Source organism: Thermobia domestica, chromosome 9 (genome assembly GCF_964235325.1).
Source record: "Thermobia domestica chromosome 9, izTheDome1.hap1.1, whole genome shotgun sequence".
NCBI classification, from domain to species: domain Eukaryota; kingdom Metazoa; phylum Arthropoda; class Insecta; order Zygentoma; family Lepismatidae; genus Thermobia; species Thermobia domestica.
Window position 1 is genome coordinate 53,498,822 of NC_137462.1, and position 21,980 is coordinate 53,520,801.

Consider the following 21,980-nt stretch of genomic DNA (forward strand, 5'->3'; position numbering starts at 1 on the left):
CCTATAAGTAATGCTGGCAATAAAATTAAAGTTACCAAAATATTGACAAGAGAAGACAAACAGCAAAAGGTAAATTTTCTTTCTGAAGGGCATGTCCACGGAAATAGGAACAAAAATTCATGAAAAAGAAATATCCTTATAATTTTTAGTTAAGTTGTTCTTTTGATAAAAATATAGTTCTATGTAGCTGGCATCATTGAATTATTTTCAGGGAATTACTATTTTCTTATTTTTTTCCGTAGGTTAACTTTCATCTATTAAGTTTTAATGTTGATTATATTATACAAGCTTTATTTATTATTACATAGGTCTGATTTTTTTCTATGTCGGTATCCCAAGTAAAATTTCACATAACTGATATATTAATATGAAGTTTTTTCTTCAAGTAAAGTTCAACGTTCACTTTAATTAAACTGTGTTTATTTCAAGTTATTATAGATGTATGTTGCTTATACTTAATAATAAAAGATCGTTGATAAATGTAACGTGAGTTATCCGACTCTGTGCATATTCCATTAAAATAAGTAGTCATAAAATGTAAATAAAATTTTAATATTTTTGCCATAATTAAATTGTGTTCCTTTCTTACATAGTAATTTCATGCACATAGCTATGCCAGGACAAAAGAAAATGTACTGAAAAATCATAGCCTCTGAATGTAGGGAAAAAATTTGTAACGCGAGTTACTATTCCCTAGGTTTGATGTATCATATAAAATGACGATATCTGATAATTATCTGTATAAATATGACAGATTTCCTTTTTAAAAAAGCGGAGCTTTTAAGTTTACTTGTTGTTAGTATTCTTCAAAACACACGTCATTACGTAACGTGAGTTACCATGGACATACCCTGAAGTTGATAGAAGTAATGTAGATGTCATAAGCGACAGTGAATTGAAATGTTTATTCGGAATTGAAAGGTTAAATTTACAATATCCCATAGTAAATAATTTTGTTTGAGAAAAACGAAGTTTAAAAAAAGTGGATAAATCATGTTAAAACTTACTATGTTTACGTTAAAGCTCGGAAGTCTTGTAGTAATGAGGAAGAAATAAAAAGGTTGAACTTTAAAATTGCCAGTCAAGACAAATTTTTGTTTGATTATTCTTCACAACAAATTTCGGAAATTGATAAAGAAATTCAACAATCACCTTGTAGTATGTTAAATACAGTTGCAGTTTGTAGTGCTAATATTAATCAGTCAGAAAACGAATTTGTTTCTGCTTCGAAAATTCAGGAGAAAGTTAATGAAGCTAAATTATCTGAAGTAGAAAAGGAAAGGTTGTTCAAATTATTGCTGAAACAAGAAAATTTTCAAAAGTACTCCTGGTCGCTGTAATAAATTTGAATACACAATCGAGGTAGACACAGGCGAACCTTTGGTAAAAAGACAGTATACATTACCTTACAAATTCAAAGAACACATAGATTCTCAAATAAATGAGTGGTTAAAATGCGGAGTTATAGAACCATGTGTTTCGATACATTCTAATCCATTTTTTTTGTGTTCCAAAGAAAAATACAAGTAAAATGCGTGGTCGTGGATCTGAGAGTTCTTAATTCACACGTAAAATAAAACAATTGAAGTTAAACAAAATTGATAATTTATTGTTAAAATTTCAAGGTGCAAGTCTCCGAATTTCTAAAAATTGCCGAGATTATACAGCTTTCTCTTGGAATGGAAGAATGTACAGATTTACTTCTATTCCATTTCGTTATTCTAATGGAGGCGTAGGATTAATGGCATGTCTTTAAGTTGTGTTAGGTCATGCATTATTTAATAAATTAGTAACCTATACCTAGGTATTAACGATATTTCACTGCCAAGTTTTTTCTTTTGATGAGAAATTAGACGTTTTGGATTTGTTGTTTGCGAAATTAGAAGCTAACATGACTGTAAACTTAAGAAAATCTTCATTTTGCAACACGAGCTTCCAATTTTTGGTTTTGCGGTCACAGCAGAAGGTGTGAAAAAGGATCCGTCATATGCCAAACTATTCGAGAATTACCACGTCTAAAAAATGTAAAAGAATTAAAACGAGTTTAGGTTTGTTCGAGTGGCGTTCAAAATTTGCTTATCGTTTTGCTCATTTGGCTAATCCGTTATTTGAACTTTTAAAAAAGAATAAAAGGTGGATTTGGACTGATAAATACGAACAGAGTTGTCAAATTAAAAAATCTTTAGCTGAAGAAGTGTGCTTGAATCACCCGTTCTTAGATCAAGATTTTTGTTTGGTTACAAATAGTTCTTTAGTAGCGGTTAGAAATATACTGTTTCAGAAAGTAAATGGTGAGAAACACATACTTGGTTTTTACAGTACAACTTTAAAGAGTGAACAACGAAATTTTACCATAACTAGAAGCGTATGCTGTGATCGTTATACGAAAATAGGGACATTTATTATATGGTCACCATGTAAAGGTCTATACGGACCATAACTCTTTGGTGTTCCTAAATAAAATCATTGGAATTCCCATTTAGCCCGGTGGTCTCGAACTGCAAGGATTTGACCTGGAAATAATACTTATTTCAGGTACAGAGAACGTTGCCAGTCACGCGCTGGGGGCCCTTCCCAATGAAATTTTCGACATAAATAATTTGGAAGTTCTTCCTTCATTTTCTTGAAAACTCACACCAGGAGAGTTAGCCAAGAAACAAAAGGAACATCCCGGATATAATAAAATTACAAGGTATTTTTAAAAAAACGGACGATACCTACAGTAAAATTAAAAACCGAAATGTGGAAAAATTTTATAAATTAAAAAACGGAATCCTGTTGTATAAAAACTTTCATTTTCCCAACAATTGAAGAATTTGCATCCCACCTTCTTTAGTTAATTTGTCATTGAAGAAATGCATAACAACCGTGGACATTTTGCATGTGAAAGAACGGTAGATTTTATTAGTAAAACGTGTTATTGGAAGTCAATGCGACGAGATGTAATGATTTACATTAACGACTGTTTCGACTGCAAAAGAACAAAGGCTGATACCACACCTCCAGCCAGACCTTTAAAGTCCATACAGGTGAAGGCCCCGAGCATGTTAGTTTCGATCAATATAATTGGACCTCTTAAGCCATCTCCTTCGAAATGTAAATTCATACCTTTTGTTCTGGACGTTTTTACATGATATTTTGTTCTTTATCCTATCCGAAATGCTACTACAAAGTGTGTAGTTAAATGTTTACAATCATTGTACTTTGTGCATCTAAGAGTACCTTCAGGAATTTTGGTAGACAATTGTAGTTGTTTCGTTTCGAAAAAATTCAAGCAAAAGATGGAAAAATACGGTGTTAAAATTTTCTATTTAACTTCTTTCCACCCTTCTTCGAACACAGTTGAGAAAATGCATAGAAAACGAATAAATTATTTAAGTTGTTTTGTAAAGACGATCATGCGTCATGGAAAAAATTCATACCGAAAATTGTTGTGTTGCTGAATTATTCAAGTAGTCTTGGCGTTAGTCCTGCTAGTTTACATCTAAATATAAACGCTGAAAAAACAGTTTTTGAACATTTTGGTATTCTTCTAAATGAAACAAGTAATGACGATAGTGAAAATTGGAACAATAAAAAAATTGGTAATGGCCGATTTGAAAAGAAAAGAGGTAATCCAAAAGCAAGATGAAAAATATAATTCATAACAGGAAAGTAAGTACAAGGTAAAAGTGAATGATTTGGTTTTCTTAAAACAAAAACGAATTTGAGTTCGACCACTGACAAGAAAATTTCCAAATTCTTTAATGTTTACAAGGAACGTTATCTTTGTTGAATAAGCCATCGAATTAAAAAAAAGTGTTCAAATTATTAAATCCATTGACTGGAAAATCCATTAGTTCTCATTCTCTAAACTGCCTCAAGGTGTGAAAACCCACAAAATCAACTAGGAAAATTTGGCTTGATTTAGCAGTTAAACATAGTTCCAAAAAGTATCATAATGTAATTTCAAATGGGTTTAAAGATTCAAATTTAAAAGATAGTATTAAAACTGTTACTTGTAATGCATTAACCGCAATATCTGTATGTTTGTCCGAAAGCGTTGTCACGAATTAAGAAAAAGAAAAAAAAACCGAAAGTTTGGAAAAGTTATTAAATATCGATAAATATTTAAACTTCTTGTACTGTAAAAATGTGTATTCTTCCGATGTGTTGAAATTTGTATTGATTAATCTACAAAACCCTCACGTGTTGAATAAACGTGTTCAAACCAAATAACATCATGGCCAAAAAAACCTCAAGTGTTTTAAGATTATAGGAGCAGGCATCTGTGACCAGCTACGCGAGATCCAGATGGCCGTTGATATTCTTTTCCTAAAAAATGAAAAAGCCAGGCAAGCTGTATGCTAAGGCGTTGAGTGGAGCCCCTTCCCCCCAAGGGTTAACTTTATTTGTTTAAAACCCACGTTTCTATAAAGTGTAAATAAACCTAATATCTTCTTGACACTAATATTAGAATAAAAAAGGATTAACAACCAAAAGACTACTTCTTGAAGTTTGGCTTCATCAGAATTCCAGGGTTTTGATCATCTTCGTTGAAGATCATTGTCCCTTCCGCACGCCATATATAAGTGGATGACCCCCCTTCCCTTTTATCATTCACTATATAACAGAAATTCAAATCTCATTTAAAATGAGGACTCTGATTTGCAGCTCGGAAATTTTACTCAAGGCACAGCAGCGCTCTTGATGGTAGCACCCTGCAAACAAACAGTAGTTGGAGTAGTTGTCCACGTTCCCAGAACAAAAACAGCATGGTGTAAACAGTAACAAAAAATAGTTCAGGACAAGCAATAATTATTTGTGCATATTTTAGTGTTCAGTGCAGTGAAACTTTATTGGATAAGTAAAAAACAATTATAAAATTGAATAATATATATTATATAGTTTTAATAATTTTCCTTTGTAATATAGTATAAATAGACATTTTTAGTATGGCGTAAAAATACAAACACTAGTAACTTGCCCGCAAGAAGGAAGTGCACGAGCAACGCCGCCATGACGAACGACGGACGGAATAGTTTGTAATGCGAAAAATATCGAGTTAAAAATTCAGTGTTAATGCTTCATCTTTAATAATGTACTCTTAAACACAGCGAAAAAGGCTAAAACGTCGCCTTACATGTAATATTTTAAAATAATTATGTCGTGGTTAGCAAATACAACCTAAAATTTAAACTTGACCAAAAAAATGTGAGCACGCCGTCACGAAATAATATAATAAAGCAGTATGTCGCATTATTATTCTAAATAGCCTCATCATCATCGTTCTGGTTGAAGTTAAAATTAGAAGTTTAAAAAAAATAAAATTCAACATAACCCTCACTCTAATGCCTAATTATGTGCAAAAGTGCGTAGTGCTAAAAGTAAAGTAAAAAAATTTTAAAAAGTGTAACTCTACGTTAGTAATTACAAGTCAATTATAGACTGAAATAGTGTGACGTCACATCCGTCTCGTTGCTATGGTGATCGTAGTTTTATTTTCTAAACAACATGACCTTAGAACCTAGTTACAAAGCGAAAACGTGTAGTTGCGTGTAGTTGCTTTTGTTCATTGTGCATTTCCTGGTAATGGCGCTGGGATTACTTAAGCAATTTCTATCTTATCAGATTACCTAGAAATGTACCCCCTGTAGAAAAAGGTTCCTTATATGTTACTTCGTTAATTACTAGATTTCACTCGTAAATTTTCTAAACAGTGGACCTATATTCTTAATCTGTATCTCTTCTTGTCAACTTTACTTTGTCCTCAAAATATTCTAAAATTATTAATAAATGTGTGTTCTTATTAACAGTATACTTCATAGTATTCCTATGGCTTCAGGCGTTTGTTTAGAAAACAACATGGCGATCACCATGGCAACGAAGAGGAAATGACGACATCACTATTTCAGTCTATTAGCCGGCTCGTCGATTAATCATTATTACTACTATTACCATAATTTTTTATTATTATTACAATTATTCAAGTATGGGCTATTCAAAAATGTTATAAAATATTCGAAAAATTTCGTTGGGCACGTAAGTACTATGTTATGCTGAAGCAATAATACCAATTAAGTTTATGGAAAATAAATACATTTCAATTCCTTGCATATTCAGATATTTAATTAATAGAAAGTATAATATTTCTTTAAATAAACAAGTTGGGTAAAAGTATAAATGTGTGTTAAAAGAACAATTAAGCAATTATTTTTTATACTGACACTCGCATGAATTGTTTCTTTTTAAAATCACATAATAGAAAAGATTAATCATCCTGTGGTACTGTGGTTCGGATCCCGAAATTAACATGCAGTGAGCACAAATGTACCTTAAGTAAACTGATTGTGGTAAGTAATTGCAAAGTATATTGTTTGTCTAACCTGGTTGGTAATAAAAATAAATATAAAACTTTTTTTTTTTTTAAAAAAAAGGTCCACGCTAACCACAGCCATATTACACAATTAACGCCCAAACACCTAAAACGAACCCAAAACCACAGCCATATTACAAAAATTGCGTTCCGAAACAGGAACAAATGCAATAAACGTGCTATAAAACCAAAACTAACCATACTCACGTTACAAAAGTTAATGTAAGACATTAATTTGACAAAACAGGAACAGTCATTATCTAACCATTCATGTTACAATAATTCATGCACTAGGAATATGGGAGGAAACGTGAAAGCCCCGAGAAAACCCATGGACACGATGATGTCCACCAAAAACTCGCGTGGCCGGAGAGTGAATCAGAAACCTCTCGCAATAGAAGGAATGTTCTATCACTAAGTCATTGTGCCCTTTTTACGATTAGCGATTATAGTTGTATGTACAGGGTGGGTGTAAAATCGTCCAGTGCTTATAAATCAGAAACAACTGAAGATTAAAGGAAGAAACATAAACTGAAATAGGGAAATACCAGGGGGTAGATCGAGTGGAGCATTTTGCTTGCCTCTCTGGTCCCCTTAACAAGAAACCCTAGGAATTGCTCCAAATTTTCATTATATTAACATTCATCATGAAATTGACACTTATTTCTCTACACAATGACTCCTATTGAATGAAATACTGGAATATGTTATTATCTAGATACAGTATTTGCAAATGAAATATGTTGTTTGTTAACTCGTTATGGAAAAAAGCTAACCGCTTGAAATAAATTTCTAAACATAGTTAGCACTTAGCTCGAGCCGGGTTTTTATCATGCCACTTTCATTAAGAGAAGAGGATAATTCTGAATTTATACCGAAAGTAGAGTTCCTCACGAACGTATCATACTACGGAGTTGAAAACCGGAATATGAATTCCTTATTGAACGTAAGTGGATATGCGTACGTTTTTGAAACTTGATCTTATAAGGGGAAAATCTTAATAGATAGCAAATTCTTTTGTGTTTCAATATTTTGGGGAAACGTTGAATTGTTTAAAATTAACTTTACAACATAGCGCTTTGCATAAGCTGGGAATATATAGCCTCATTTTCTACTGAAGTGCAAACGGAAAGAAAGGGTTCAAATATAGTTTCAAATATCTTAAATAAAAATATTCTTCTGTAATTAACAGACATTGCAGCTAGTCCTATCTGTGTTGCTCTCTGTACAAGAGTAATAAATTATAGGCAAAGAGAATTGTAGTTTTTTGAAAGCAGTTTGTGTGCTCTAAGTTGCTGTGTTGCATGTTTGTGATCTAATTTTCTTACACGCGTACAAGCATATTGGTTGTCAATTAAATACCTGTCCATACTTGTATTCCGTACAAAATCTTTGAAAATGAAGGTTATGCGGGTGTAGAATGAAGAAACTTGAAATACAAATCTTGATATACAACGTTGTAGTTAGAAATTTGTTGAAATGTTTTCGTTGCATTAGGAAAATATTCTGATGAAATACAGACTATGTGACAGTGAGAAATATATATTTATAGCTTCTTTGTTTTTGTGATAGACAAAGAGACCTTCTCTCACAATTTTATTTTGATTGTTTTCATTATTTTGTGTATATACAGGGTGAATGTAAATTATTTTTCTTGTATATCATTTTGTATATCCTGTTTTTCTTGTACATCATTTATATTTTGTATAATTCACTAGGCTGCTTTTGTTTTCTTGATGTTACGAATTTTAATGGCAACATTTTTAGGTGGCTAATTTTCTCATTTGTTGGGTGCTCTCACAACAAATATTTCACATTCAAACTTACAAATGAATGATTTTAAATGCTACTTGTTGCTAAGGACATAAAAAAACTTCCGCAAAGAATCAAACCTAGATATACGGTTTTAAAAACAAGAATGCTAACCACTTATCCACGAGAAACAGTGAAATCTTCCAGTAAATAATATTGTTCACAAGTATGCGGGAAGCCACACGACTAAACTGAAGATGTTAGAGGAAATATTGATTAATTAGGCAGCTCTGAAAAGAGCTTTTTAGGTTTGACTAGGAAACTATTCAAGGCTTTATTAAGATTAATATCTTGTGTAGTCCCTATTAGTTTCCATGACGGCTCTTAATCTCCTTGGTATAAAGTTAACTATGCTGGCGACATATCGATGTCCTGTGCAACTTCTTCCCACGCATCAAGAACACTGCCAAAAATCGTCAGCTATGCTTGGTGGATTGTCAGGCCAATTTCCTTGTAATATTCTAGTAATTTCTGCCCACAGATTTTACCATCGGATTCAAGTCAGATGCTCTTGGAATTCAGTCAGCTAATTCAACTTCGAGTTTCTGATGATACCAGGCATAAAACAAATGGAAATCTTGATCCGACCTATGATACTGTTGAGCTTCTATAATGTCGTCTTGAATTGCATTTCTTACAATTTGGAGCACGCCGTATTCCAAAATATCCAGGTACTTCTGGCTATAAAATCGCCCCTCTATGCGGTGTAACTCGCGCACTGCATCCTCACATACACATCCAGTAAAAAACCATAACATATCAAATCATTGTATGCAAAGCATATACTGCGGATCATATAGCTCCCTTACAGGTCTATAAACGAGTCTTGGACCATCGTTTGATGAATTGAATATCTTCTCATCTGTAAATATTACTCTTCTCAAGTTACAGTTAATATTTGCCTCAGCAAATATTAGTCGGTGGATTTTATTGAGTCAGTCAACTCCTTACGTACAGCTCTATAGGCCCAAAGATCCTTTTTGATATGTCGTCGAGGAGTAGTTAAGGAACAAGAGAAAGAAGATGCCAACACTAACTGTCGGGAAGTCATGAAAGAGTTTTGACGGCTGACATTAATCAAGGCCTGATTTTGGACATCGATTGAGATCCTTTGAGGGCCGGTGCCGACTTTTCGAACCATGTTACCTCTTTCTCTATACTTTCTCAACCAAGTGTATGCTGTAGCACGGGGAGCACCGCGTTTTTCACCAGATTCGGTTACTCTCTCATTAGCATATTCAACCAGAGCAGTGAATTGCTCGCGAATCGTATGACAACAATGTTCCATGGTTTATGGGTGTCTTGCTAGTAAACTTAGCCAAAAGGTTGTTTTCTTACCAACTAGGTATTCGTGATGAAACGTCTGCTACCAGTTTTCCCTCAGGGCATAAAGGAGGGTTTACGAACTCGGGAGATAATTGGGACCAAATACCTCAAGGTTTTAGTTAAAAACATTTATTTGATTGCTATCTTATCATAGATTCACGAAACAACAAAGCAGATGTTTACAATTATTATGTCATAACCTACTTCTGACAGCATAAATATTAATTGTTATTTATTATCGAATATTATTATCAGTGGGTCTCGTCTGTGCTGGAAGGGGAAAAAAACTTCAACTCGATCGATCAATTTGTTTACGTTTGAAATAATCACCGTGATGGTTTATTATTATTTGTATTAAACAGAAACATACAGAAGCTTTAAGAATGTAAAATGAACAGCATATTTCGGTTAGAAATACGATCAAGCTCTGAACATTACAGGTATGCAAAACTATGGCAAAAGATAGAATATAAATTAAAATGGCTGGCCTCGGGCAAACATAATACAGCTTGTTACAGAGGCGAGGTTTAACAGTTCACTTAAATTCTCAAATAGGTAGTTTAAATTACTATCTGTCTACTGTTGTGATACGATGTATGTATTCGACTTAGTTTATTCTGTTTGGATGGTTGCAGTATAGTGTAATTTTTCAGTACTGATTCTATATAAGATGTAGACCTACAATTTTAGGCAGAACCCGAATCACCGTAATAAGTTCGAATTTCAAAATTGTCCTGCGGGAATTGAACCCGGAAATTTGTACACCAAGGAAGAGCGCTCAAGTCACTATAAAATAGGAAGCAGAGGTGGAGTGGGTCATGGAGTATGGAAGTTTCGCAGCTCTAAAGTCATCAGGGAAGGTAATTTCTCTTACGTACTTAACACACGCATATTATATATATTATTTCTCTAAATGCAACTTAGGAACCCTTGTGGCTCAGTGACAGATCGATCACTTCTGTGCGTAGGTGACTTTTCTCGGCGTTCTTCCGATTCCACCCACTGTCTTCACTCCACAACTGCATTTACTATCGTCATCGCCATTTCCTTTACACAATAATCATAAGCGTAGGGCAGAAAACTGAACGATTTCAATACAAATCCGACTTTAGGTATTTTGTTGATACTTTCCTTAAAACCTTAGGGTACATGGGAAAGGAGCAGGAACTCAACGCAATTCACCTACGTCAAGTGTGGTTGTTGCCAGATATAATTTTGATTAAAAAATAGAATGTATAGACCGTCTGGATTAAAATTCTGTTGAATTTTGATTTCATTACAGTTGTCTAGTGCAGAGTTCCTCAAAGTGTGTTCCGCGGAACCCAGGGGTTCCGCAAAGAGTTCCTAGGTGTTCCGTATAAACCAACCTAGAAGAAGCGAATAGGCAAGTCTCAATCTCATCTAAAAGTTGGTTTGAATTTTGGGTCCTTCGGAATTTGTTTTTTTGAAGTTTGAACCAGAATAATTAAAAAAATATTTTTGAAAAAAACTGAAAATGACAAAAGCCCCTTCCGACACTTCTTTCGAACAGTAACGAAAAAGGTTTCGAAATTAAAAAAAAAAAAAAATCCTCGGAGGACTTTTCCTCCTTTTTTCGAGTGAAAATTTCAATTCTTTGGACATTTTTCGATGTACAAACCAATATCAAGAAAGCGAATATAAAAACGGAAGTCTCTATCTCACGTAGAAGCAGGTTAGAATTTAGATGAGTTACTTAGTATTATTGTCAAAAGATCTAGATTTCTACCTAAGTAGGAAATAATTATTTTCGATTCAAGTTCAGAATAGGTTTCGAAACCTCACAAAATATATTTATTTTTACAGAAGAATATCCAGGCATTCGGTTAACAACGGTGACCAACGCGAAGGTTATAATCACTGATTGCAATTATCCTGTTTCCTCACTTTCGTTTCTCAAATCATTTGACAATCGTCCACGATTGTACGTGCGCCCTAAAGTCAGTTCTAAAACTAGCAAAAACGCGCTGTGGAGAGAGATGTTTTAATGATGTCCTCTACAAGCAGGACAATTCTATGTTGGTGTAAACTTGGCACCAATATACAAATGTTTCTCTTCTTTCTTCTTAATGGGAATAAATATCTGCAGATTTGTGACGTTCAGTTTTACTTGAAATTAAGCTTAAATTTCATTGCATTCAGTTCTGTATTTAATCTCAATCAAGGTGGATCGGTGGCACAAAACAGGGCCATTAACGGTATCAGTTAATTGTAAAAAGCTTCAACGTCTCCAAATGTGGCTGAAGCAAAAAATGTGCCCGATAAGAGAAAATGAGGATTCAAGATCATAATGTACAACGGAATCATTCGCCGTTCCAAAATATGGAGTATCCAGCAACCAGGGTTGGCAAAAACCATGGTTTTTATTTAAAAAATTAAAAAAACAGGTTTTTTTGGTTTAAACCCGGTTTTTTGGTTTAAACCAGGTTTTTTTTTTTTTTGGTTTAAATAATTTACTCTATGTACTTATATTAGATATGGACAGAAATTAGTTTGTTTCGCCTTGGTGTTATTATGCAACAACAAGACTATGCTGGAAGGAGTCACATAAGCTTAAAGCGTAATCCAAATCGCTTCTCGGCTTCATCCAAGAAAAATTGTCAATTTCGACACGAAACCGGGACTGATTGGTCACAAATGCGATTGCCGACTCACTCACGAAGGACTCCTGATAAAAATACGTTGTACTGATCTTTACATAGGCCTAGTTGTTAATATAATTGCCAAGAGTCATTTCAGAAGGACAAAAAGATAAATAGTTACACAAGTAAAGACATTATACAATTATATATGAGTGAGTGAGTTTGAGTTTAACGTCCCGTTGAGCAGCGAGGCTATATGAGACGTGGACCTACTGATTAACGTGGAATCCGAACCACATGAGCTCCCGCCGGGAATCGAACCCGGGTCTCCCACGCCAAAGGCGCGTACGCTAACCGCTTAGCCACGAAGGAGCTCAGAATTATATATAAATCGGGAAACTCCCGCCTTAGCCATTGGGAAAATCCTGAAAAATGAAATGAAATCTTTGAGTTTTACGTCCCACGGTTATGCCGGTTAGGCTAAAGGAGACGGTGATGATGAGTAATGAATGAAATGGTGGAATGAAGAATGTGGGAGGAAACGGGAGAACCCCGAGAAAACCCACGCACACGGTGTTTGTCCACCACAAAGTTCACTTGGCGGGAGCAGGGTTTGAACCCGAGACCCCTAGCACCAGAGGTGAACGCTCTACCACTGAGCCACCGCGGCCCCTGGGAAAATCCTGTTATTACTTTAAATGTATTTTATTTGCATATAAAATTTTAAGGTCAACGAAACATAATCACTACGCTAAATCTGAGGTATTAAATTACAAATTTGGTATGTATATATATCATTCAATAAAATTAAAACAAAGTCAAATCCAAGCTGATGAAAGCTGCGTAGGCAGTTGATAAATTTTGTCAATTTCTATCAATATATTTAAGCAACGTTGGCTTCTTTATAAAACAACAGGCATTCAGGCAGTAGAAATATATAATTTGGTTTCGTTTCGTATGTTTAGGTTTAACATCCTTATGAAATACCAAGGTTATCACGGAGAAGACTTTCGTTTAAAGGGACACCTCGAATCGCTACTTGGTTTACACTTGAAAAATGGGTTGTGGTTCGACCGAGAATTGAACACGGGGCCCCTTGATTAAAAGGTGAAAAGTACATAAACGTAATGCAGATGGTTTCATATGTGGAGACGTCACCATGAAATTCACACGATTTAAAGCATTTTTCGTTCTTTTTTTGTTTGGTTTAAACCACCTTGGTTTAAACCAGCCAACCCTGCCAGCAACCAAAAAGATAAATGAAAGTAAAAAACGTAAATATGTTTTTTTTTTTTTTTTTACCATTGACTTTATGTATACTCAAGCTGTCCTTAGTGTGTAATATGTAGTAGAGTTTTACTTTTACATAAAGAGTTGAACCATCGGTTCAAGTCATCTCCCTTTGTACTACAAATAGATGAGTCAATCTATGTAGCAGGTCTGGCTGTTCTGCTTGTGTTTGTACTATACCATTATGAAGAAACTGTGGAAAAAGATATGCTATTATGTAAACCTCTCCTATCTAATGCATCTGGGTCAGAATTTTTTAGAATTATTAATGAGTATTTAGAGGAAAATCAGATACCATGGAACAACTAATGGTGCGGAGGCAATGATAGGAGAAACAGCTGGAGCTGTTACGCGCTTAAAGGAAGTGGCGAAAAATTGCAAAATTAGTCATTGTATATTGCACGGTCAGGTACTACAGTCCCTCAAAAACATCCTTATGAAGCTGTCACTATCATAAACTTTATGAAGTCAACAACACTAAATGAAAGGCTCTTCAAAATTATTTGTGACGACATGGGAAGCCTTCATCAATCCCTTCGAACTAAGAGATAAGGTAAGAGTTTTCTTCATCGATCACCACTTCGAGCTGGAAGAACATTTTAGTGATCAGCAGTGGCTGTTTAGACTTGCTGATCTAGCTGACATATTCGTGAAAATGAGGTCAATCTGTCCCTTCAAGGAAAGAACACAAATGTATTTACAGCAGGACAAAATCACAGCTTTTAAGCTCTGGAGCAGAAGTAACACTCAGTGTACATATGACATGTTTCCTGTATTGAAAGATATCCTTGGGGAGAACGAAGGAAATCTGGGAGAATTCGATGACAAAAAGTGCATTGAGAATTTGTAGCATACTGTAAATCAGTATTTTCCAGCAAAAGAAAGTGAATATCATCAACATCAGTGGTTGAAAAGTCCATATGAAATCCAAGGAAAGCTTTCTCGCCTCACCGATGACAGATACGAGAAGCTAATAGACTTGAATAGACGACGTCCGATTCATCCCTTCAAGAAGCTAATATTGATAGACTACTGGTGCCAGTTGAGAAAAGAATACTCGTGGTTATCGAAGACAATTATTGAGGTGCTACTTCCTTTTGTAAACACCTATTTATGCGAAACTGGATTTTCTATGTATGCGTCCACTCAAAGCAAATACCGAAACAGACTGAATGTGGAGCCAGATATGAAACTGCATCTTTTCGCCATAAAACCTGATATTAAAGAACTCTGCAGGAGCAACAAACAAGCGTACTCCTCCCACTGAAGTCTCAACACATGTGATATGTTTTGTATGTAAAATTATTCTCATGTCACATTTCAGAAATTAGGTTTTCATAAACACTTCAAAATATTAAATTACTGTAAATACGATCATTTTTACACTTTTATATGCACATGAGCTCATGTGCATTTAAAAGTGTAAAAGTTATCATATTTATAGTAATTTAATAGTAGTAGATTCTCGAGTGCATATAAAACAGTTTAAAAGTGATCATATTTGCAGTAATTTAAATTTATTACATTTGAAAATAGTAGTGTGATGCTAACTTATATAATATTTGGTCTAGGAATTAATTCGTGCGGGTGGACAAGAGATGGCGCAACGAACGGAGCGTCCCACAGTTCCGTGTATCCACACATGTGTTGCAAACCCCTGTCATCGCGTATCGTTCGTAGTATAGGGCAGTGGATTAAAGCGTCAACAACACCAGTTTGTAGTTAAGTGAACATGGCGCACTTTGTGCCTGATAAAGTGTTTTTGCGGGGTGTCCTGCTGCATTACTTTAACATGCAGAAAAGTGCGACTGAAAGTCATCGTATTTTGGTGGAAGTGTATGGTGACCATGCTCTAGCTGAGCGAACGTGTCAGAAGTGGTTTGCACGGTTTAGAAGTGATGATTTCGGCTTGGCAGACCAAGAGCGAGCTGGACAGCCAAAAAAATTTCAAGACGAAGAATTGACAGCATTGCTCGAGCAGGATTCGTGTCAAACGCAGGAACAACTTGCAGCAGCATTAGGCGTTGATCAAACAACAGTCTCCAAACGCTTGAAAGCCATGGGAATGATTCAAAAGATGTCACATTGGGTTCCACATGAATTGAAAGACAGAGACGTTGAAAGACGAAAAACCATTTGCGAATTGCTGCTTCAACGACAGAGCAGAAAGGGGTTTCTGCATCGAATTATTACGGGTGATGAGAAGTGGATCCATTACGAGAACCCTAAACGAAAAAAGGCCTGGGTGAAACCAGGTGAACCAGGTCCATCACAACCAAAACGAGATATTCACTGTGCAAAGGTTATGCTGTGCATATGGTGGGATATGAAAGGTGTGGTGTACTATGAGCTGCTGCAACCGGGTGAAACTATGAATGGAGAACGTTATCGACGACAATTAATGCGTTTGAAGCAAGCTCTGGCCAGAACACGACCAGAATGGGAGAACAGACATGATAAACTTATTGTTCAACATGATAACGCTCGCCCACATGTCGCAAAACCGGTCAAAACCTATTTAGAAAATGTCGGATGGGAAGTTTTACCTCACCCGCCGTATTCACCAGACGTTGCTCCTTCGGACTACTACTTGTTCGATTGCATGAACAACGATTTGATTGGACAGCGGTTTACTTCTTCAGAAGATATCGAAACATGGGTCTCTGACTGGATCGCTTCCAAGGATGAGGACTTCTTTCGCCACGGAATCCGTACATTGCCTGACAGATGGGCGAAAGTGGTGGCTAGCGATGGACAATATTTTTCTTAAGGTATTTATGTATTTTGTGTTTGTACTACAGCTTCAATGTGTGCGTACCAACCGCACGAATTAATTCCTAGACCAAATAATACCAAATCTAAAAGTGATTTTCTGTTCAATGATAGTGCATAATAAATAGCATCACTATTATAAATTGGTGAACAATTTAATACTATTTTCGTGGGTTCGGCCATTTTATTTTGGACGTGAAAAGGTTCCATGAATGAAAAAGTTTGAGAAACTCTGGTCTAGTGCAATGTATAGTAGCTTAAAAAGCCCGTACAACCATCCTGAAGGATCTGGAGATTAAGTCTCATAACTTTTAATATTGTCCTATATCCCAATCTTTTACTACTGAGTTAGGTAAGTGTGAAGTATTGTAATACTGGTTGGTTTGGGAATAGTGCTTTTTGTAGTGTTGACTTACACTATTACACTATTTATTAGTTTTACTTAAAAAGTAACTTGTTTAAACCGGACCTTTGAGAAAAAAAAATGGTTAGTATACACAAGGCTATTGAAAATGTCGCGAAACTCCGAGTTTGCATTTAGAGCAAAGATAATTGATATGGTTGCTTCATTTGCTATTTAATGATTTCAGAATTAAGTCAAAACATTAGGTAACTGGCAGAGTACGAATTCTGTAACCTGAATTTTCTCCTTTAATTTCTGATTGACTTTTATTGTAAATTCACTCTCCCTGGCGAAGGTAACTGACAATTTGAATAAAGGTTGAGTTTTTCATTAAAAGTGTGAACACCTCCGAATTTAGTTACGATTAGATTGGCAAAAGTTTGTTGAAACGCAATGTGAGTTTAAAATGATTCCTGTTCTAACTGTTCAGAACTAAATTTGCATAGTATTAAATATTTTAAATTAAACCTATTTAGATTTCTTTTCGGTAAAATAAATATAACCCTACCACCCCTTGCATTCAATTTAGATTAAAGACTGAGTGAATGATGCTTAGTGTAAATTATTTTTCTTATTTATCAACTTCTTTATTTCAGGATGTATTGTCTGATGTATTGTGTCTTAGTTACTCGGGGTCAAATTTAGCTTCCTTTCTAAAACTATTGTGCCTAACAGATAAAGGTAACATTCTGCCAGAGATGAAGATTGTGGCATCATGTAATGATATCTTTAAAAATCTATAAATAAACCCTCTACAAGTCTCCATTCAAATTGTTTCTTCCTCAAATATGCTAAAATACACAACAAATTTAAACTAGTATCAAAAATTAAATAAGTTTTATTTTACAACTTTTTCCGTTACATCGTCATACCTTATTAGTATTACAAAAGCATTCCAATGACTCAGAAAATAAACAGATTATATTCAAGGTGTAGAAAAATTATGACACGACGTCATATGGCTTCGCAAATTCCACTTTTGAGCAAATCTCTTTCCACATATATCGCACTCAAGTTTACGCACCCCTGCGTGCAGATTCAAATGTGTTTGCAGATTGTTCTTACGTGCAAATTTTCGACCACAGATGTCACATATATATGGCTGTTCTCCTGTGTGAGTTGACATATGAAGTTTAAGAGCAAGGGGACTTGAGAGTTTTGAACCACAAACTTCACATTGTGTTGATTCTTTGTGGATGCTCATGTGGCCTGGTAAGCGATGTTTTTTCACCATCTTTCCACATACGTTACAAGAACAGAATGTGTTGTTATGAGTTCTTTTATGGTCCGTCAAGCTTTTATAATTACTAAACGTTCTATTACATAAAGGGCAAGAATACTTTTGATCTGAGCTATGCGTTTCCATATGAAACTTCAAATGTCCCTTACTAACTTGTTTGTCACACATATCACAGCTCACTGTATTCCTCTCTTTGTTATGAACATCCCGAATATGAGTGAATAGTCCACGTTTTGTTAACAACATTTTGTCACAAAATTCACATCTAAAGTCTTTAGTACGTGAAGTTGAATGTATTACTACATGTCTCCGTAAAAAAGCGAATACATTGTGAGTTCTTGGACAATCTTGACATTTATATCGACCGATTTTATGCTTTTTCCACATATGATCCCACCGAGCTCTCTTGTTCCCAACGTACTTCTCTCCACATACAGTACAAACTTTGTTTTCGTAAACCATCTCACTTCGATTTTTGATTCTGAAAAATAATCAAAACACAACAACAATAATAGTAAATCAGTATAACTTAAATCATATTTTAACAACACTGAAATTAGAATAAATGGATGTAACACTATCCATTTTATATACTAGTTCATTAACCTATTCGTGCTCAGAACTTTTTTCGGGAAAGTTGTATTTTTTGTGTGTCAATTATGTATACTTTATTGAAGGTTATACTTTGTTGAAAAGCACTAGGTGCGAAAACGCACAACAGAGCACATACATCATACAAAATTTACGTTAGAGAAGCAATACAATACAGAAGAAGGTTAGTAATATAAGCAATACTTATTGAGGAAAAATCAGGCACAATATATGAGAGTTCTTACAATAATCAAGTGAGTAATTTCCATGGTGTTTCCAAGTGCCATTCGATATTTTGTTATTTCCCAACATCAACTTTTTAAAGCACTTGTCATGTAAGAACATACTGCATTTAGAACACTATCTGTTGTATGGGAATAACACTCTGCATAGAGTCTTCTCTTTTCCTGGAGTACAATTATGTGTCCTCTGCATAGTCTCTGATATCCGTTTTTGGACAGGAGTCACTGTTGTACCTGGTTTTGCTCTTGCTTTTGGCCATATTTCTGAAGATAATTCAAGTTGATAGCTCTTTGGAACCCAAGAAGATCAAGTTCAGTGCCCTGTATTGCTGAAACTGGACGCCTATGCAAGTGCCATGCATTTTGCACTGCCATATCAATACCCCAGATAAATAACGGCCACCACCACTTTTTAGAACGAACTTGACATCTATATTTACTCACGTTTCGGTCCATATACCTGTTGTACTTTTCAACCAGATATGGCAGTTTGATGGAAATTTTCTTTTTCTTCGAAGCTGAATACCTAGAAGCATTTGCTAATGGTTCAACACCGTCACAGTTCGAAGCTAATGTAACAACTGCATTATCGTTCCATCAGCACACAACCACAGAATTGTTTGAGCACCACATATCGTAACTACCCCTTCTCTCTTTTTGTATAGACGCAGCTTGTTTTATTGGGCAGCTCTCAATTCGGTTTTGCCTGATGGTACCAGTTAAACCTACTCCCATCTCAGTAAACTTGTCCATGATTTTCAAGCAGATGAAATAGTTGTAAGCAAAAATCGGATGAGGGAGAATTTTATTTTCAACGCTTGGAAAAGCTTCTGAAAATTTCATGAGCACTCCGCCACCAAGTTTAAACTGTCCTTTATGTGTGTTTGTATGTCCTTAGCCTCTTGGTATACTTTAAGATCAACTAAATAGCCCAATGGAAAATTTAAGCACCAAACTTTATAACCGAATCGTAGAGGTTTACCTCGAATAAATTGTTTCAAATTGTGCCTTCCAAAGTAAGGGATCATATCTTCATTGATTGATATTATTGTTTCCCAAATGGAATTTTCGATACAATTGTAGCGAAGCATATCTATATGCAGTCTTACTTTGGATAATTTATCGTTTTCGTGTAAATTTGTTATTGTTCATGTGTAGATACCTCATTATATTTTCAAATCTATTTCTGTAAATTGCACTTGAAACTGCCTCGTTTTGAGTGTCTGGACTTTCCTCCCAAAACATGCCTTTCCTAGGAAGCGGCACGTAACCACTTTGTAAACATACAGCTAACATTACTTTCTGATCTTCCACAGAAAGATAAAAGTTACTTCTGCCTTTTTGTAAAGTGTAGGTAGATTCCACATTCTCAACCTTTTGACGTAATTCCGTTCGCTGCGGCAAATCTTTCTGCAACCATTTCCTACAAGTTGTCTTCATCTTGGTGTTAGGACTTTGTTTCTTAGAATTACTTGTGTTTCCAGTGTTAGAAACATCTGTAACACTTTCACTTCCATCACAAACACTGTCACCATTCCCAATTACCTTGTCTTCCAAACCAGAAGTCAAAACGAGTTCCACTTCAGCTATAAGCTCTCTTCCAATATAGTCAAAATTTCGTTGACGGTAAATTCCCTGAAAATAAGCATAATGAACTTCCTTAATAACAAATTAGGTAAAGTGCATCTAATTTATCAATATGCAGTGACACAAGTTAAAATTGTTGCTTCTTCAATACAAGATTTCCTGTTCCACACCATGCCTATCGTAACTATATATTAGAAAATCCTATCGAAAGTAACAATCGGAATACCCGGTCCATAAGGTTAGAATAGTTTCTAACATCCCTAACCTTAGCTGTGCTAATTTTGGAGGATATAAAATCATATACCAAGAATACAAAGTGATGACTGAAACAATAGTGCGTCACGAAAGCTGTTTACATCTTCAATCTAACATCTATACCGAGTTGATCTTTGTATTACTTGGTCTTGAATGGTACCGGTACTGCTGGTGTATGGGACACCGGATAGCTTGACTCCCACACTAAGATATGTTTACTCCTAAACCATAATATGTTTCAAAAACAATTCAATCAAATACAACACGAACTATAAACTTCAAGAAAGAAAATAACTTTCATTCTAAAAATTTGACTTCGTACGTGCCCGATGGTGCGAAAACGCAACACCCATAATTACGGGGCGAAAACACCAAGCAAATATTTCTCAATAGGCAATATATTTTTTGTGAAACTAATATAAACATTTTTATTTCTATTAACAGGAAATTTAACGTAGCATTGCAGAATATATTAATTATACTAACCTTTTGCTCGACGAATCTGTTGCCATTTTTGCCAGTTTTCTCTTCTTGTTCCAAACGCTACAGTCAGATGGCTCTCACAACCACAAAGAGTTAATGGTACCAGAACCAAAATAAATAAGTTACTTTTTGGTTTGTCTTCAAACACCAAAGTAAATCCAAGAAATGTATCAACAATAGCCAAATCATTGCCAGATGAGAAACATCTATAGATAGGGATAACTTCTAGACAGGCAGTAGCTAAAAATCTTCTCAAATGCCTTGTATAATGATAAGTACGTATAAAATTATCATAGATAACAAATTCAGTTTGCCATGTAAGAAAGAATGCATAAAAATGATACTAATGTTTTATTACAATTTAATGGTAACAGACTGATTTCAGATCAATGCAAAACATCGTTAATTTTATTTTGAGTTACAAATCGGACATCCAAACTCTTACAAGATTTATAAATTTTTAGATCATCAACATACATTAAAGGAAGTACAAAGGAAGTAAAGCAATTTTGAAAAAGGAAGCACAAGGGTATAGAAAGCTATATATTAGGGTACTTCTTAACTCCCCAGCTTATCACATCACAGTGAAATAGATAAAAAAAAAGTGAAATGTAGGTTTTTACAAGGATTTTGCTTAAATATTCTATAAATATTCATACATCTGTATATATATATACAGCTACTGTTGTACAAGGCCGTTTTTTTTTTTTCAAAACCTGAGCTAAGAAAATTTTTCTATTATCATTTCCTTTCATATTATGCTTGAATGAAGGTAAAAATCGCAATTTCAAAGAATTTACATACTTTCGATCAAAATTTGTTGAACAGTGCTGTCCCAAATATTCACTGCGAAATCTACTGCGTAACTGTTCCCTGAGTTTATGACAAAATCTCAACCGTTTATGACAATATCTCAACGGATTTCAAGTTGTCGAGATCCGGTACTCCTACTTCTCTAACTAGCTGCAGAAACATAGATGGAGTTAAAGCTAGTAAATCCGAAGTATCATCAGAAACATAAGTT

At 34.9% G+C, this 21,980-nt stretch overlaps 1 protein-coding gene across 4 annotated transcripts in view; it reads right to left on the minus strand.

Moving 5' to 3' along the window:
• The window catches only part of LOC145694649 (uncharacterized), a 142,944-nt gene that overhangs the window by 72,945 nt on the left and 48,019 nt on the right, over positions 1-21,980 (minus strand). The window contains exons 2-3 of one of the 4 annotated variants that reach the window (XM_081771076.1): positions 20,177-20,266; positions 18,166-18,279 (exon numbers count right to left, since the gene is read on the minus strand). The exons of 2 other annotated variants lie outside the window; for them this stretch is intronic. In XM_081771076.1, the coding sequence (XP_081627202.1) occupies positions 20,218-20,266 (49 nt within the window). In that variant the 3' untranslated portion in view covers positions 18,166-18,279; positions 20,177-20,217. Of the gene's footprint in view, positions 1-17,381; positions 18,280-20,176; positions 20,267-21,980 lie in introns of those variants that run through there. One more of the 4 variants, XM_081771075.1, reaches the window with a different exon arrangement.